Source organism: Cynocephalus volans, chromosome 4 (genome assembly GCF_027409185.1).
Source record: "Cynocephalus volans isolate mCynVol1 chromosome 4, mCynVol1.pri, whole genome shotgun sequence".
Classification (NCBI taxonomy): Eukaryota; Metazoa; Chordata; class Mammalia; order Dermoptera; family Cynocephalidae; genus Cynocephalus; species Cynocephalus volans.
In genome coordinates, this window is record NC_084463.1 from 165,735,853 (window position 1) to 165,754,809 (window position 18,957).

General features: G+C 53.6%; 2 protein-coding genes across 6 annotated transcripts in view; one reads left to right on the forward strand and one right to left on the reverse strand.

The window, feature by feature from the left end:
• NADSYN1 (NAD synthetase 1) overlaps nt 1-626 on the reverse strand; it is a 44,433-nt gene extending 43,807 nt beyond the window's left edge. Inside the window, exon 1 of the mRNA XM_063092878.1 lies at nt 353-626. Coding sequence (XP_062948948.1) covers nt 353-437 — 85 coding nt within the window. The 5' untranslated portion in view covers nt 438-626. The remainder of the gene's footprint in view (nt 1-352) is intronic.
• Nucleotides 627-3,179: 2,553 nt separating this feature from the next.
• DHCR7 (7-dehydrocholesterol reductase) lies at nt 3,180-18,675 on the forward strand. 5 transcript variants are annotated; one of them, XM_063092883.1, is made up of 8 exons: nt 3,180-3,258; nt 8,462-8,565; nt 9,180-9,402; nt 10,728-10,818; nt 11,582-11,795; nt 13,472-13,676; nt 16,059-16,190; nt 17,781-18,675. In XM_063092883.1, exons 2-8 carry the CDS (start codon nt 8,468-8,470, stop codon nt 18,243-18,245), a joined length of 1,428 nt encoding a protein of 475 aa, XP_062948953.1. In that variant the 5' UTR covers nt 3,180-3,258; nt 8,462-8,467; the 3' UTR covers nt 18,246-18,675. The 5 variants fall into 5 exon arrangements, with proteins under 5 accessions (XP_062948953.1, XP_062948956.1, XP_062948955.1 ...); XM_063092886.1 differs by having other exon boundaries at nt 3,201-3,237; XM_063092885.1 differs by having other exon boundaries at nt 3,230-3,279.
• Nucleotides 18,676-18,957: the final 282 nt, after the last annotated feature.

The following is an 18,957-nucleotide window of genomic DNA, read 5'->3' on the forward strand; positions in this document are numbered from 1 at the left end:
CAGGATCGGCAGCTCAGGCCCAGCCATGCTGGGGACCCCAGAGATATCTGAAGCCAGGTACATCCCCAGCCCTCCCCACTCCGCTTCCTCCTCCATGGCCAGATTTTCTTACTAGTTTCTTATATACCACATGTCCCTGCCACTGTAAATACCCTCCATGCCCAATTCCCAGGAGGATCTGAGCACTTACCATGGGCGTGGTCATTATTCATCACCTTATCTGTCCCCACGCCCACGGCTGCGAGTGTCTCCAGGGCAAAGCTGTATGTGTGCCACGGGCAAGCCACAGCCAGCCAGAGTGGACGTTGGCCACACCACCCCCTGCCGGGTCCTTAGCCGCCCCCAGACTCACTCTTTAAAATCCTTTGCAAATTGCCCTCGAAGTCCAGAGCCCACTGGTTGAGCGCGCAGGTGGCCACGGTCACCTTCCGGCCCATACTGGCTGCCGTGTTCCGGGCGGGAGGCCGGCCGGACAGCGTTGGGTCCTGCAGTCCTGCAAGCGAGATTGGCAGCCAGGCGCCGGCCCTTCCGGGTCGCCTGCCTCTCGCCCCGCCCACCCGGCGAAGGCGCAGGGTCAGACCCGCCCCTCCCGCGGGGCGGCCCGCCCACAAATCGCCCCTCGCCGGCCGAGCTCACGGCCGCGCCTGCGCACAGAAGGCCTGCAGAGCCCCGGGGAAGTCCCCGCCCCTCTCCGCTGCGCACGCTGGCCGACCCCGCCACACTCCTCCCCACAACCAGCCTAGCCAGCTTTACTTTAATACAGTAGGAAAGGTTCCAAATATACCAAAGGTACAAAGAGTACGACAAAGAACACTCCCACCGTGCACCTGCCAGCCCGCTAAAGAAAACGGCAAATTGTCACCGCGGCTGAGCGCCTTGGGAACCGCTTACAGCGCGAATCCCCCTCCTCCCTTGGCCCACGCCACCCTGAATCCCTCGCGTGCCCGTCTCGTGCCCCTCTTCATTCCTGCACTGCCTGCATTCGGTGAGCTTCGGGAAGCCGCAGCGCTGCTTTGCCTTGCTGAAGCTGGACACAGCCTGCACTTTCACGTGCTTCTGCAACTTGATTTCTTCCCTCTGCAATGTTATATGCAATCTTTTCATCGTCTTTCTGCATGACAGTAGTCCATGGTAGATATAAAGCACAGTTTAGCCATTCGATAACGGATGGGCATTTCGGTTGTTAAGCAAGGTTTATGCCAAAACACACGTACGCGCACACACGTTGCCGCTATTTCCATTCCTGTGGGTGTCTCCTTTGTAGCCACGTTGCCAGTTTCTCCAGCAGCTTTGCTTAGTCGGGTATGCACATGATCCACTTTCCTAAATATTGCCAAGTCTCTTCTCCAGGGCACCCGCACCAGTCCACTCCCAGCAGTTTGTCAGATGTTTTGTTTTTGTCCCCCCCCCCCAATACACACATTTCCTCTTTAATCCACCAGGGGTAGAAATCCATTTTTTATCCATATGCGTAACTGTTCACCATCGTTGCTTGCACGGTTCGTTTTTTCCTCTGATTTGCTGTGCTATCGGCCACACATCTACTTGTTTTCACGTTTTTAATCACTTTTTTTCCTGTTCATGAACTAATGCTTGTTCATGACAGACAACCTGGAAACCAGAAAAGCACAGGAGTGTTATATGTGTGAATTCATTGAAACTTCAAGTCATCCACTTGGGATAGTTTCCATCCCCCCAAATCCACAGGGTCGGCTCCTTTCGTTCCTTCAGGTCTCTGCTCAAATATCTCTGGCTGATTCCAGGTCTGTAGCAGAGGAGAGGAGCCTGCAACATCTGGTTGTCCCAGAAAATAAGGAAGTTACTTTCAAAGAATAATGGGAGCCAGTGTGGAAAAAAAGGGAACCAGCTGGAAGGGGCTCCCACTCGCCAAATGTGGGACAATACAGTTCAGGATCATAACTCAGTGAGAAAAAAAATCCATTTCAGATATAAATAAATTAATAATAAAAGAGGGAAATTAATTACAGGACAATGCCTGCTCATGAATAACAATTTAATAGCAAATGTTGGGCCTGCCCATCGCTCACTCGGGAGAGTGTGGTGCTGATAACACCAAGGCCAAGGGTTCAGATCCCTTATAGGGTTGGCCGGTTAGCTCACTTGGGAGAGCTTCGTGCTGACATCACCAAGTCAAGGGTTAAGATCCCCTTACCAGTCATCTTAAAACAAAAAAAAAATAGTAAAGTTGAAGGAATGATGAAATTATTATAAAATCAACACTTTGCACGAAGAAGTAAGTGATTCAGGCAGGAGTCTTCATTAAATTCTAAATCACTGAGTTAAAGGTTGTTTGGGAACAGCATATTTACAGTTTCAAAGTATTGTTCCATCAATTATTCATAAATCACTAAAGAAAAATAGAGGTCTCCGGCAGAAACGACCAGAAGCCCACAATCGAACTTGTCATCAAGGGACAAGCGACATTGTGTCGCCTACTGATATGAGCACCGAAGACATAATATCTATATAGTACCTTATTCTGTCAAAAACAATGCACAGCCTAAACGTATGGTATGGTTCCCTAAGTGGACCCTGGGGCTTAAAAAAGGACTCAAGGACATTATCGGGGCAATGGGGGGACACTTAAGACGGACAAAGATCCTTTCTGTGTTCGAGTCCTCACAGCAGGATGTGGTCTGTTCTGCTCACTGCCGTGCACCCAGCACCTACAACAGCACCCGAACACAGCAGGCGCTCAATCCAAGCGTGTCGCGCGCCTTGAAGCCTCACTTGTAGAGGAGGAAACTGAGGCTCCGGGAGGCCCACTCCTCCCAGTTGCTGAATGGATGAGCCCGGCGCGGTCTCAGCGCGGCCCACGTGGCCTCCCCCGTCCGGTCCCGCGCGTCCCCCAGCCTTTCGCCCAGCCAAAGCCGCAGCCGGGTCCCCGCCAGCCCCCACAGCTTCCGGGGCTGCTGGTCCGCAGCCGCCGGGGTCAGAGGACGGGGCGGGGCGGGGCGGGGCGGGGCGGGGACGGGCCCTGGGCCGTCAGTCTCGCTACCCGCCGCCTCCAGTGGCGTGCGAGGTGGGCCCGGAGTCAGGTCAGAAGCCTTGGCCAATCGCGGGGCTTGGGGCCGCCGGCCGCGCAGGGAACGCCTCCGATTGGTTGTCCATCGCCACACGTCAGGCCGGGGGCGGGGCTTCGGGTGGGCCCAGGCGGAGGCGGTTTTGCGACCGGGCAGGAGCGGGACTCTGGACTGATGCGGAGGGGGCGCGCCGGTGAGGGGGACGTGTGCGCAGGTGAGGGGGACGCATGCGCAGGTGAGGAGGAGGGGGACGTGTGCGCAGGTGAGGAGGGGGACGCGTGCACAAGTGATGGGGGGACGTGTGCGCAGCTGAGGAGGGGGGATGTGTGAGGAGGGGGATGTGTGCGCAGGTGAGGGGGGGCTGCGTGCGCAGGTGAGGAGGAGGGGGACGCGTGCGCAAGTGATGGGGGGAAGTGTGCGCAGCTGAGGAGGGGGGGATGTGTGAGGAGGGGGACGCGTGCGCAGGTGAGTGGGGGGCTGCGTGCGCTGGTGAGGAGGAGGGGGGCGCGTGCGCAGCTGAGGAGGGGGGAATGTGTAAGGAGGGAGCTGCGTGCGCAGGTGAGGGGGGGCTGCGGCTCCGGTGGGCAGAAGGCGCCTGCGCGCTCAGGTAAGGCAGGGAGAGGCACAGATGAGGAGCGCCGGTGCTCGGGTGAGGAGGGCCAGAGGCGGAGGGGAGACGCCGGCCCGCGACAGGGCCCTGCGGAGGTGCCTTCTCCCGCGCGGTTGGTGAGTGCCTCCCGGGCGGGCCGGTGGGCTCCCGGCTGGGTGCTGCGTCCCAGCGGGTTGGTCGTCGGTGTGAGGAAGTGGCGGAGCAGGTAGCAGATGCCGAATTGCTTTCCAGGGATGGGTCGGGGTGGGGGGTCGATGCCCGGCAGCAAGAGCCAGGAGGCCACAAAGGCCGCACGGCCGCTCTCCTTTCCCGGCCTTTCCTCCTGCCCAGCGCTCAGAACAATGACCTAGTGCCTCTTTCTGAGACGCTTTGTCGTTTTATTACAACTTCTTTTTAAGGGTGGGAATTGCGCTGGTAGAATTTCTTTTTCTTTCTTTCTTTTTTTTTAAAAGATGACTAGTAAGGGGATCTTAACCCTTGACTTGGCGTTGTCAGAACCACGCTCACCCAGTGAGCTAACCGGCCATCCCTACATAGGGATCTGAACCTGTGGCCTTTGGTGTCACCAGCACCGCACTCTCCCGAGTGAGCCACGGGCCAACCCCAACGCTGGTAGGATTTCTGACAAGAGGTAAAGGAGAGAAAAAAGCTGGAAATGAGGAAAGCAGCATGGAGACTTGTTCTGTAAATGCGGGGTCCCTGTGTGGCAGGCGCTGCTCTGGGCGCTTCACTCCCAGAACAGCACGTGTGGGCATCAATCCCCCCACCCCCGTTTTACATGGAGTCACCTGGGGAGAGTCTTGTGCTTAGAAGAGAGCAGAGCCGGGTTCTAACCCATAGCCACCTGCCCTGTTGCTTGGGTTTGGTGAGGAGCGACTCTGTCTGCAAATGCAAAGCCTGGATTTAGGGGCTGGGTGGGGGGCAGAACGCCTTTCCCACGTTCTCACCCTCCCAGGCCCCCAAGCTAACGGTAAAGGTCGACCAGAGACTAAGAATTGCACACTGACCTCCTGGTTTCTTTTCCCTAAAAGTTTGCACTTCACCACTGGGACTTTCTGCCCAGAGCTGAGGAAGGAGGCGGGCAGCAGCAGCCCCTTGGTCTGCCCTCAGCAGCACCTGGCAGCCACCACACTGGGCTTTGGGCTGGGTGTTCTCTTAGGACTGCCTGAGCTGTTCCTACAGCAGCTTAAGTTGAGAGACACAGAGCCAGGTCACAGCCTGCCGCATTGGGGTTGCACGGCCCAGCTTTAAGACCTGACATCTAGGGACTGCACATGGGAGTACAAGGGATGTTTTTATATACTCTGGGGAGCAGGTAGTGACCTGCTCTTTTGAAGCACAATTTGGCGAATACCTTTTTGATAGAATTTTGAATAGTCCTATTTATTCTCCCAGGAAATATAGGGATGGCTGGAGTGAGGGATCTGGGATGCTTGGGGGACAGAGAGGTCAAGGTCATGTCTTGGGCAGCTGCATGGTTCTGGAAGGATCCCAGGCTGGCGGCAGGGGCAGACCTGAGGAGGACGGTTAGTTATTCCACCTGCAGACACCTTTCCGCTGACACACCAGAATGATTTGCAAGGCAAAAGCTCAGAAACCATCATGCACTGTTAATCCTTGGAATACTTCTAATAGAACCCTCATATGCAACTGCTGCTAAAAACACATGGCAGATTTACAAGATATGACAAAAGAGAAGCTAAGTTACAAAAGAATTTGGATACGAACCAATTTTTGGAAAGAAAGAGAAGGAGGAACAGTGGTTGTGTTTTGCGTAATAAATAACCTGAGAAACAACCCCAGACAATACACATCAAAGTCTCATTACTCCCGGGAAGGATCGGTGGAAGGAGAAAGGGGTGCTTTTTTTTCACGTTTGACTTTTAAACTTCTGTTAAGAGTGTGTTCTGTGACTTTTGAAAAGCGGAAAACCTGTACCGTTAGTCAAAACCCAAATTTACCCTTTAGAATCAGGGGTCAGGATCTCTGGGCATTTCCTTCCACCTAGGGCTCGTGCCTATTTCTGGAGGGCTCAGAAACTGCCACTTCCTGCCAGGGACCCCAGCCTTCTCAAGGTTAGCCAGGTCCCCCAAAGTAGAGTCAGCCAGAGCTCTCCAGTGCCAAGAGCCTGAAGGGGCCACACGACACAGGGAGCAGCCCCTGTACTTAGCAAGTGAGGCTTCCCACCTCATGTATGCAAGTGAAGGCAGTCACACAGCCTTTGGGGGGGTGGTAGAAAAGCCACCTAAGAATCACCCTGAAGGCCAGCCTCACCATGCCTTAGGTATTAGTGGGGAGGGGGCAGATGACCTCCCTGACCCTGATCAGAGCCACAAATGTTTCCACAATTGTAGCTCTTATGACTCTAAAAGCTGTTTTAAAAAGGCTTTTTGTTATTTTGTTATCCAAGTACATGTTTACTAGAAAAATTAGAAAAAGTAGGCAAAAATAAAGAAAAAAGAAATACCTGTATTTCCAACACTATCTGAGGTTTTGGTGTGTGGCCTTTTTAATAGTTTTTTATGATGTACTACATTGCACCTTGCCCTTTGCCACGGCATGTGAGGAACTTTATCCTTGTTGGCACACGTAGAATGAGCTTACTTTCACAGTTGCCAAGTGTCATTATTTATCTGATTTTCTTTGTATTAGTCATTTAGTTGTTTCCATTATGCAGCAAACTACAATGGAAGCTCTTGTATCTGCATGTTTACACAGCCCTCTGAATATTTCCCAGGATAAATTCCTACAAATACATGCTGGGTCAACCTGTAGGTCTACCTGGCCTCTAGAACTGTCCTCACAGCAGCCCCCACTGATTCTCATTTGTACTATTCTTTTTTATCTTGAAATCCAATTTGGGGCATGTCTCTATTTTTCAGCCTGTACCACTCCTGAGACTAACAAATTTCCAAAATGGACACACTGCTGTTTCCACAATCTTCCAACTAAATGTCTTCCCATATGTAAGGTCCATAGAATAGTACTCAGCGCAGCACTCAAAAAAGTCAGCCGTTGTCTTTATCATCAATATTCCAAGTTGTGCTCGCAGCCTCCCAGGTGTGTTGCCGAAGGCGGAGCCCCCACAGGCCCAGTAGGGCTCTGTTAGCAGTGAACACCTTGCCCCACCTTCCTTGTCTTCAGCCTCCTCATGTATAAAACAGATGTAATGATGCTAACTCTTCAGGGTGGTTGAGAATTCAGTGAGATCATGGGTACTTGGCACTTGCTAGATACAAAATAAACAGTGGCTACGACAGGTTGTATTGTCCAATGATGGTCCCAGCAAGGGCTCACATTTTTCTAATACTTTGCCATGTCCCATCAAGAGGTGGAGTCCAATCCCCCTTTCCTTGAGAGATGGTGACCTTGTGACCCATAAGATCTGGTGGGATGGTGCCACGCACCTTCTGGGGCCAGGTCAGAAACAGCAGCACAGCTTCTGCCTGGTTTGCTGGAACCCTCCCTGGTGCCCTCCTTGCAAATACTGATTGCTTGGTGGCCACCATGCTGGAATAAGCCCAAGTCACCCACACTGTAAGACCATATGAAGAGCACACCCAGCAACCCCCGCCCACTGCCCACCCAGCACACAGCCAACTGCACTGCCAGAGACTCCTCCACACCCTCAGCTACCCAGCCCATCTCTCCTCAAATTCCTGACCCACCAAAACCATGAGAGATGAGAAAGACACTCTCGTGTTAAACCCCTCAGTTCAGGGATGACCAGAATACTCTGCAGCTTGGCACTGCGGGCCTCTGAGGCCTCTTGACTTTGAAGCCTTGTCTGCCAGTCTGAATCTCACCTGGATGGGCCCAGCTGAGCCCTGGCTGGTGCTGAGGACAGTGTGAGTGACAGCCACCTGTCTCTCAGGTCAGTGTTCCAGGGGGTCTGGTGTAGCTCTGAGCACTTCGCCCGCATTATCTCATGCCCTTCCTCACTCAACAAAGTGGGTGGTGTGGTCACTTTGCACATGAGGGAACTGAGGCTTAGCAGATGTCAGTGACAGCTCAAGGTCACACACCTTGAATTGTGCAGGTGGGGATATGTTAGCAATGGGATCTGGTCCTGCCGAAGACTCACAGCCTCAAAGGGGATCCACTGGGTCTCCTGGGCACTCCCGGTGCCAGCCACCGCCACCCCTCTTGCCATGGTCCTGGGTCTCTACTGTATTCCCAGATTGCTATACCTCCAAGACACCAGAAAGCTGCCTTGGGCTGAGTCACTGCAAACCCTCAGGAGCAGAGTCCCTTTGGCTTGTGTCTGTGGGACTCGGAAACCAGTCCAGGGGTCTGAGCAGGCTGCCAGACAGCCCCACAATTTCCCTGGCTCCTCTTTTTCTCCAGGGGAGGGATAGTAAACCTTCTTTATCCATCTTTAACAACCACCACCACAAATCCTCACGTGCATAGACTTTCATGCCACAAGACACTCAGAAAGGTCACTGAGTCTAGCAAGTCCCCAGAGAGCCAAACTTTGAGCCCAGATTGCTTAACACTCCTCTTTCCTACCCCCGCCATGGGGCTTCTTCTGATTTAGAAGCCCTGAACACCAATCTTGTCCCTCTCACTTGATTTTAACAGCCTTGAACATATACCGTGTGGGTCTTTGTCTGCTTTTGGTCCTGAAAAGTCAGGTCCCTGAGTGTCTTCATCATCTTTGTATCCCCTGCAGGACTTTGTTCAGAGGGATCAAGAGGGATCAAGCAGGACTTTTGGCACAGAAGCATCTAGAAATTGTGAAGGGACCAGTTCAAAAAGGAACTTGTAGTTTTTCCATTCTGAGCAAGGTGTCTTCTTCCCTCAGGGCCTGATGGCTACAAAATCCCAGAGCAGCGCTCCCAAAACCAAGAGTCTGGGCAGCACCACCAATGGCAAGGCTGAGTCCCGAGGGCAGTGGGGCCGTGCCTGGTAAGGACCTCTTACTCATTCTCCCAGTTAGAAAATAAGGTGGGCTCTTAGAGGTTTCCAGCCTTTGGGATTTTGTGGACCCAAAGAATGACCTATTAAAAATTTTTTTACTGTCAAGACTAATGAAAGGTGAACAGTTTTCCACTTTCTAACACAAGGAATTTAAAAAAGAAAAAGAAACCAGAAAGCACCGTCATTGAACAATGTAGAAAGATATGGAGTTAGATGACAGCTGGTATCCCCCCAACCCTGTTGCCCTTAGTGTACCACATTGTCATCAGGGTTCCCGTCACACCACGGGGTGATGGGAATTTGGTGTTGGGAGGTGGCCTCACTGGTCTGGCAGTGGGAAAGTGCTGGCCTTGGTCGTGTGAGCCCTTCCTGCGTTCATGCTGCGGAGCCCAGGCTTTCCATGGGTGCAGCAGATCCACTCATCTGCTGGCTGATCACGGTATAGCATGGATGGCAGGTGGCTTTGCTGGCGTGGAGGAGGGCTCAGCTCTGGGAGCTTCTCTTGGGAGGTGCAGGCTGGTTTGAACAACGGCCCTGCACATGAGGCCACCATGGGTGCTGTGGGGGGCCAGGGCCGGTGTGACGCCCACATCTGCTGGCAGGGAGGTGGACTGGTTCTCCTTGGCGAGTGTTGTCTTCCTGCTGCTCTTTGCTCCTTTCATCGTCTACTACTTCATCATGGCCTGTGACCAGTACAGCTGCTCGCTGACCGCCCCCGCACTGGACCTTGCCACTGGACGAGCTCGACTGTCGGACATCTGGGCCAGGACCCCACCTGTGACCAAGAAATCAGCCCAGATCTACACCCTGTGGGTCACCTTTCAGGTCAGTCCCCTCCTGGGTGATTGGAGCACAGCAGGTGGGGAGTGCACCCTCCTGCTGGGATGGTCCCTGCCATTGTCTGGGCCATGGGATCCTCACTCAGATTGACATTCACCTTCCGAGGACCCAGCGGGGTGTTTCTTGGAATGAGAGGTACTGAGGGCAGGAAGCACCTGTTGGCATCACAGTGTCTGACATTCCTTCAGCTCAGGAATGTGCCCAGTCCTTCAGGGACATGCTGAGTTTAAGAAGCAAGACCCCATGGGAGGACATGAGCTGGCATGGAAGCTCCCTCCACAGTAGGAATTATGTGTTCTATTAGCCCACAGGAAGGAGCATCCCAGCCCCCAAGGGGACACTCTCGGTTGTAAGAGGCACCGCTCAGAAAAGCCAAGGCCTGTGTTTTCTGGCAGGTGAAGCCTTGGTCAAGGATGCCCTGGGCTCCCTTGTGGCCCCACTGGCCTCCCAGTCCAGCAGCTCACCAGGAAAGTGTAGTTTTCACAAGGACCCTGGCAGACACAGCAGTGCTGCTCATTGTCTGAGCCCAGATAAGGTTTCCCGGGAGATTATGTGCAAGAAGGCAGGCCAGCGTTCTCCTTTGCAGGAGGAAGACTCAGACCATTTTCTGCTGTTGCTCCCCAGGGTTCAAGCTTTTGGGCCTCAGAATCCCTCTCATTTCACATCTCTTTGTCCCTTAGGGTAAAAAGTAACAGGGGCAGCATGATTCCCAAAAGCGCAAAGGTGGAAGCACACGAGTGTCTGTCAGCAGATGAGTGGACAAGCGGCGTGTGGTCTGTCCCTCAAAGGGATGTTGTTAGACAGTAAAAAGGAAAGCAGTTCTGACACGTGCTACAATGTGGCTGAACCTTGAAACTATTGTGCTAAGTGAAAGAAGTCGTCCCAAAAGGCCACATATTGTTTGATTCCCTTCATGTGAAATGCCCAGAGTAGGCAAATCCATGGAGACAGAAAGCAGATCAGTGGTTGTCAGGGGCTGCAGGGAGGGGGAATTTGGAGTCATCGCTAATGTGAACAGGGCTCCGTTTGGGGTGATGAAAAGGTTCTGGAATTAGGTAGTGGTGCATAAGGCCACGGGGGAGAGTGCTTTGGCGCTCCCAATAGTGAATGGGTTTCTTGCTCAGGAATCCCTTCAAAGCCCACAGCCGGGGTCCCAGGAGGTATAAATTCTTCTGGAATAAAAAAGCAATGAGTGAGACGGGAGGAAGTCTGGCTTTCACCTCTGTCGTCTGTCAGGAAAACCAGCTGTGAAAACACACACGGTCCTGCCCTCCAGGCCATGGGTAATGTGTCCTGAAATTCCATTTCAGGTGCTTTTGTATGCATTGCTTCCTGACCTCTGCCATAAATTTCTGCCAGCCTACGTAGGAGGAGTACAAGAGGGGGCCGTGACCCCTGCAGGTAACCCTCCCCTGGCCACCCACTGTCTCTTCACTCCATGAGGCCCACCCTCCCCCATGATGCTTCCATCCCGGAGCCTTCTAACAACATAAGAATGACTTTTGTTTGGAAAGTCCTCATAGCACCAGCCTCAGAATGATTGGGGGCCACCTGGGCTGTCCCAGACACAGGCTAGAAATCATCTTCAGCAAACAGGCAACAGACTGGCCCTTGGCTTCCTCCCAGCAGCCCCATATCCATATGGAGCAGCTCCCTGCAGGGCCACCGTGCTCCTGCCAGTGCTGCTGCAGAGAGGGGCTTCTGTTCCCAAGGCCATGTGGCCACCTCATCCATTTGTTCCTCACTGTCACTGAGACCCCATGAGCAGCCCGGCTTCCCGCCGTGCATGGGAGTGTAGATTAGAATCCCAGAACACTGTGGGGCACCCCCACTGCTCCCCTGCTGCCACTCGTCCTCCCCACCCCCACAAGCTGTCTGTGGTCATGCGTGGAGCTGGCCTCCTATCCCTCTCCCAAGGACTGGGCAGGAGCGGTTAGTGCCCCAGCTGTCGGTGCGGGGGTGGTAGCAGCCTTTGACCTCAGAGCCTGGGAGCAGCAGAAGCTGACCAGCTTCTTCTGGGAGGGCGCCCAGGTGCCCTGGACAAGGGTCTGTGGCAGCAGAGGCCCACGAAGCAAGTAGGGCCTGTGCAGGTGGGTTGTGGCCAGGCCAGGCTTCTTGATGCGGCCTGGGGATATGCTTTCACTTTTCAGTCTTCCCTCTGCAGGGGTTGTGAACAAGTATGAGATCAATGGCCTGCAAGCCTGGCTCCTCACACACCTTCTCTGGTTTGCAAACGCTCACCTCCTGTCCTGGTTCTCTCCCACCATCATCTTTGACAACTGGATACCGCTGCTGTGGTGCGCCAACATGCTCGGCTATGCTGTTTCCACATTCGCAATGGTCAAGGGCTACCTTTTCCCCACCAATGCCAAGGACTGGTACGTTCTTTGGTAGCTGGGCAAGTCTGAAACAGGAAGTGGATGCTCCCCCACCCCACTTGCCTTTTTCAGCTGCCTTGGGATAGGAGGTTGTAAAGCCTGAGGGTGGAGAATCCTTAATGGAGGAAGTGAATGGAACTGGGGTTTCTCCTGCCTTAGGTTGGAATGTACTGAAGGTGGTCAAGTCAGTCTTTAGTAGCCAAGTCATTGCCCATAGGGCTGTCATGGGAGCAGGGAAGCTGGAAAGACAACTTCTGATTTAGTGTGGCCTGAAACAGTCTTAGTAAAGAGTCTATTATCTCAGCTGCTTTAACATAACAGTTTCTCGGGGGAGCCCTGCTGCTGGCACACATTCTCATGGAAGCCTTAGGCCACACTGGAAGTAGTCAGCCAGCCAGTCAGCCACCACCCATCCATCCACTCACCCATCTATCCATCCATCCATCTCACCATCTTACCATGTCACCATCCATCCATCTCACTGTCCATCCATCCATCCATTCATCTATCCATTCAACTCTCCATTCATTCATCTGTCTATCCACCCACCCACCCACCTACCCATTCATCCAACCATCCATCTCTCCCACTCAGCTATTCATCTGTCCATCTCACTGTGAACCCGTTCACCTATCCAACCATTTATCCACTCATCCTCCTATCCACACACCCACTCATCCATCCACTTGTCCATCCATCCATTCATTCATCAACAGCTGTTTGGTGGACTCCTTTTGTAGACAGTTGTGGGCAGTTGGGCTTACAGTTTAGTCTGAGGGACCCAAAGAAACACAAAGTGTGCTTCATTTCAATTGTTACTCCCAGCCTCTTGGGAATTCTTTTTGTATGATGCTACTGTGTAGCTTGTGTGTTGTCAAATAATGAGGGTGGCCTTCTTCTGTGGCTCACAGAGGTCATTTTCACTGCTTTATAATCACATCCACTGTTGTAGACTTTGTATATTTTGCTTCTTTCTACTTAGCCTGACTGAGGAAATGGGACATGAAAATATGGTTTTCTAGTTAACATAGAAATTCCTGTGTGTATACATCAAGTTATACCTAGCAAGGGTCTCCACATGGATTATCTTGGCTGATTCTCTTGCCCTGCGGGGTGGGGGGGTGGGGGAGGTAACCATAGCAGTGGATGGTTAAGAAACTGCCCAGCAAGTGACAGGACTGGCCCTGGAGCCTGGCCCCTGGCTCTGAGCACAGTGCTGTTTTCATTCTCTGCTTTGGTACAGTTTGTAATTTCCCTTGGCCTTGCTGAAATCTACTCCAAAGTGCATGTGTGGGCTGCAGAATGAAATCTGAGTCCAGTCAAGCCTGTTTTGTGGCTCACCTGTGCATGAAAGACACCTGAAGGAGGCTGAAGGGTACCGTCTTCCCCCTTCCATGGTACAGGGTGGGCACCATAAGTGCTTCTGTCGGAAGATATCTTAGCTGAGCCATAGCTGAACGCAAAGTGTGTGGGGACGAGGGTGCTGGAGGGACATCAGGACCACAGGTCCTCTGTCGTGTGGGTCTCATCTCACAGCAGGCCTTCACCCGGCCTGTCTCATGTAACCCATCAGCACCCTAGGTCTGGACCAAGCACCCGTATCCATGACAGCAAGGTAGGCCCTGGCCTGTGAAGTGAGCTCATCAACTAATGTATCTTTTGTTCGTATTTTAAAGCAAATTCACCGGCAATTTCTTTTACAACTACATGATGGGCATTGAGTTTAACCCCCGAATTGGGAAGTGGTTTGACTTCAAGCTGTTCTTCAATGGACGCCCCGGGATCGTCGCCTGGACCCTCATCAACCTGTCCTTTGCAGCCAAGCAGCAGGAGCTCTACGGCCAAGTGACCAACTCCATGGTCCTGGTCAACATCCTGCAGGTACCCTGGCTTTAGCCAAGAGGATGGAGGCTCTGGCGCTTGCCAGGCTCCGGGAAGATCCAAAACCCAGATGCTTTTCCAGCAGCCTTAATCCACTCTTTTTAAAAGAGAGTTAGCCCCCTCCCAGTGGCCAACAAGCCCACAGTGACAGAAGCCATCATTGCATGCCCAGCTGGGTCCTGAGAGGTCTCCCTGGGGGATCACCCTCTGGTGGGATCTGGGGGTGAGTAAGAGTTAACAAGGTAAAGTGGGGAAGGCCAGATGGGGTGCTCCAGGCGTGAAGAGTGACCCATGCAAAGTCCCTGTCATGGGAGAGGATTGCGAGTCTGGAAAACGACAGAATGTCTCATGTCCTGAGCAGAGAGTCTAGGAGCTCAGAGCCAGGTGAAGCTGGAGATGGAAAAGGACCACATCTTTTGGGGCTCTGCAGACCTCATGGAGGTTTTCATCTTTATCTTAAAAGCAGCAAGACCTTGGAACTGTGTGCTGATCTGGGGGGCGGGGTGGTGCAGATGACGTGTGTCAGGAGGTCGCCTGGGCTGCTGAGGGGAGAGCAGGCTGCAAGGGCCCCAAGGCAGGAAGGGAAGCCAGTCAGGATGCTGTGGCCATGGCTTGGGCAGGAGGTTGACAGGGATGCTGGGGTGGAGGGGACAGGAGGAGCGGGTCTGGAGGGGGATGCGTGAACCCCTTCTGTGAGCTCCAGCTGTGCAGATGGCCCATGCAGGTGCTGTTCCAGACCCCGCGACACCACAGTCTCAGCTGGACAATGAAGAAGGGCCTTCTCCTTTGGAGGAGCCAGCACATGGTCTGCAGGCTGCCTCACTGTGCGGCCCCCTTCTGCATCCAGGGGGCAGGAGACGGGACAGGGAGGGGCCAACCCTGTACCATGAAAATGCTGGTGGTTTCAGCTCCTCCAGACCAGTTGCCCAGCATATCTGAGGCACAAGGAGCAGAGACTGCCCTTGGGTGTTGTGGCCAGATTCTGGGTTCTATGCCAAGGTGCCTCTCTCTCTCCAAAAGGGAATCCTGCCACAACATGGCTCAGAAGCACTTGGCCCAGGGCCTGCCTGTTACCATCTTAGGCATGGTAGCGGTCCGGGCAACACGGTTCTGACATCTCTCAGGGGCTCCAGCTCGAGGTCCTGGCCCCGTTCACAACTTACGTTCTCAGAAGCGTTATAGAGCTAGGCTAATGTCTGGAATGCTGTTCATAGCACCAGTTGTCTAGGTCTTAATCCTGTTCGTGACACCAATTGTAAAGCTAGGTGACCATATCAGTTATCAGGCTCTTTTACCTGCCGGTAATCCCACACCGACTGGGCCAACTGTCAAGCCAGGGCTGGGTCTGGAGCCCCCAGACCCCTCAAGCCCGTTCACAGACTGGGTCCCAAACCCTTCATATGCTAGGCTGGGTCACCAGACCCCTTCACACAGGTCTATGAGGTAGGTAACTGGCCAAAAAGGTCCTTGGAACCGTAAATTGGAAAGCATGGCTGCACCAGGTGGACGCCTGAGGCTGACGGCCACTAACCTGCTTCACCAAACTCTGTGTCTCTCTCTCTGTCTGTCTCTCTCTTTCTTTCCCTCTCTGAAGAACACACGAATAGCAGCAAAACTAAAAAGATACATTGGCACACATGCGCACTAACTACACACACACACACACACACACACACACACACACAGTTTGCTTACAAAGGAGGCTGAACCACACCCAACTGGACCCGAGGCGAGAGCCCTGACCACACTATTCTATTTTCCCAGCAAACATTTTCCCCACATGGCTCCCGCAGGTCTCAGGTGACCCCCTTGGGTGGGGAATGAGGAGCAGTGACTCATTTTTGTCTTTTGTCCATCTGTGGACGTAGACCTCGGTCTCCTCGATCCCCAGGGAGTTCCCAGCGGTCATCCGGCCATGCCAGCACATTACGTGTGTCACAGTGCTGCAGGGTCAGCCACTGGGACGCTCATCCCATGGGTGAAGGGCTACCATGCTGGTGTGGCCGTGGTGCCTGGAGCCACCTCCCTTGGGGGCCATTCCCCAGCCCTTCCACCCTGAGCCATCCCTCTGCTCTGAGCTTCACGGCCCTGCGCGTCACCTCCGGGATGTTGCTGGGAGCCCTGCGTTCTAATCGTTTGTGGGCCTTCCTTGTCCTCTGCTGAACTGCAGACTCTGAGGACAAAGACTCTTACCTGCCACCCCTCCAGCCCCCATGTGCCAGGCGCGGCGGGAGGCACAGGAACAGCTGGGGTGCATAGTGAGGGAGTGGTTCAGCAGCAACCCAAGTGCTGCTTGCTGTGTCTGCATGGGGCATGGTATTCTGGGGCCCCATCTGTGTGCCATGACAGAAGTGGTGGGTAAACAGCGCTTCTGTCTTGCAGGCCATGTATGTGCTGGACTTCTTCTGGAATGAAGCTTGGTACCTGAAAACCATTGACATCTGCCACGACCACTTTGGGTGGTACCTGGGCTGGGGTGACTGTGTCTGGCTGCCATACCTGTACACGCTGCAGGTGAGGAGGTGGGCAGGGCCCTCCAAAAGAGGCAACCGGGCCTGCCCTCTGAGCGGACGTAGTGCCACATGCTGAGCTTTGCTCCTTGTAACTGTGTTTGTCCTTGGGGATCACCAGATCGCACCCCTATTTCTAGGAAGCAGGGAAGGTTCAGTGTATTAGTTAGCTTGGGCTGTAGGAGGGACTTGGGTTTACACCGTGGTGGGGCTACCACTTTAAGCATGGCCCCGAACGTCTCTGCAGAGTCAGGGCTGACAGTGGCTCAGCCAAGGTTAGATGGAGCCATGGAACTGGCCAGTAAAGGGGCCAGCATGGTGACCTGCTGTGGCGGTGCTGCTTCATTCCTGCCTCCCAGGATGTGCAGGCACCACAGCGGGACTGCCATCGGGTTCTGTGAGGCAGGGGCGACAGCCAGAGGCCTTATCATCAGCTCACAGGAGAGCAGCCTGCTTTGATCTGGGTGGCACACTGTGCTCCCATGTGGTGGCCGCTTAGAAACCCTGACCAGCCTCCTGTCCATTTCGTGAGTGGAGTGCCCAGGGATGGACACACTCACCCAAGGGCTTAAGAGGCTGTGCAGGAACGGAGAGAACCAACAGAAGGATGTTGTCCAGCTGGTTGTATGGAGGATGACGACAGTGATTGGACCGCCCCTGGGTGAGGCCAGGACCCTCACAACAGGGAGAGCATGGAGTGGCAAGGAGTGGGCGCCAGCCCACATGTGCACTAACCTCAAATCCTCAGGGGCCCCGTGGGCTCCCTGGTTCCCCAACTCTGTAGAACTGTCACAGTATCCCACTTACGCAGCTCATACTATGTCCCAGGCCTTGTTTTTGCCTCTGTGTGTGTAAGCATGTGTATACATTTTGCTCGTACTGTATTTGTAGTAGGGTTCTCCAGAGAAGCAGAATCAGTAGGAGGTGTGTGTGTGAGAGAGAGAGATTTTTTGGTTCATGTAATTTGGGGCCTGGCAGGTCCAAAATCTTCAGAGCAGGCTGAGAGCCCAGGGAGGAGTTGAGGTTGCATCTCAGGTCGGGAGGCCATCTCTGTCTGCTGCAGGGTTCCCTGTCCTCTGGGGGAGGTTGGTCTTTATTCTCTTAAAGCCTTAAACTGATTGGATGAGGCCCACCCACATCATAGGGCATTATCTGCTTTACTCCGTCTACTGATTTATGTGTTAATCTCATCTAAAAAATACCTTCACAACAACTAGACTAGTGTTTAGCCAAATATCTAGGTACAATGGTCTAGCCAAGCTGACATGTGAAATTGACCATCACAATATTGTAGTCAAATTCTATTTCATGTATTATGTCGTATATCTAACATCTGTACTGAGTGCGATACATATGGATACGTATGGATATGTGTGTATTTGTGTATATACAGAGATAGGTAATCAGGCAGATAGATAGATGTTTTTGTGCGTTTCCTCATTTGATGCCCACAACCACCCTCCAAGGTAGGTGCCTTTATTTTCAGAAGAGGAAACTGAGGCATAGCCTGTGTCAGAGGCAGAGCTGCAGTCTGGCCCTCAGCCGCCAGGCCCCCAGAAGCCACTGCCTGACCTGTTCCTTCTTGCCCCATCAGGGTCTGTACTTGGTCTACCACCCCGTGCAGCTCTCCACCCCGCACGCCATGGGTGTCCTGCTGCTGGGCCTGCTGGGCTACTACATCTTCCGGATGGCCAACCATCAGAAGGACCTGTTCCGCCGCACAGATGGGCGCTGCCTCATCTGGGGCAGGAAGCCCAAGGCCATCGAGTGCTCATACACATCGTCCGATGGGCAGAGGCACCACAGCAAGCTGCTGGTATCAGGCTTCTGGGGCATGGCCCGCCACTTCAACTACACAGGTGACCTGATGGGCAGCCTGGCCTACTGTCTGGCCTGTGGCGGGGGCCACCTGCTGCCCTACTTCTACATCATCTATATGGCCATTCTGCTGACTCACCGCTGCCTCCGCGACGAGCACCGCTGTGCCAGCAAGTATGGCAGGGACTGGGAGCGGTACACTGCTGCTGTGCCTTACCGCCTGCTGCCAGGAATCTTCTAAGGACCATCCCAGGGAGAAGGTCCTTGCAAGGAGGTGGCAGGGCACGGAGAGCAGGTGGAGACAGGTCTACGGGGCTGGCATCTCAGCTCCACCCTCCAGGAGCCTCAGTTTCCTCAGCTGTAAAATGGAAAGAGCCTGGCGCTTGGCAAGTGTCAGGGAAACATCAGGGCTCTCTCCTTTCCCCTGGTCCTGACAGCAGTCCTGAGAGTTTACATCACTGCCTTCTCACCAGCAGAAATAACTGATATTCTCTATGTAGAGGACCTTGGACAGATGGACGACCTGGTCACTTTTAATAGCCCTTTGGTGACAGTTTGTGGTGGGAGGCTTGGCTGCAATACTGCCTAGACAACCTGTGTTTGGCACTTAGCTCGATGTCTTCCAGGTCCCTGTGTTTAGTCTACACTTATTCTTGCTAAATAAAAGTTGAAGTGGAACATATAAGGTGGGTCTGTTATGAACTCATTGCCTCTCAACTCCAGATCCAATCTTCACTACCTGCTCTGCAATCGTGGGGTAGGCCCTGGAAACATTTCCTATCTGCAGGGTGCACAGTGTTGAGTTGGTCAGCCGGGGGTGCTGAGGGACACTGCAGGAGGAAGGGTGTCCCGCGCTACCGTCTCGCGAGCAAGAACGACGCGGCACACAAAGGATCCTTCTGCAGATCAGCTTTAATGCATCTTGAGAGGGAGAGCATAAGCTTGCTACCTTA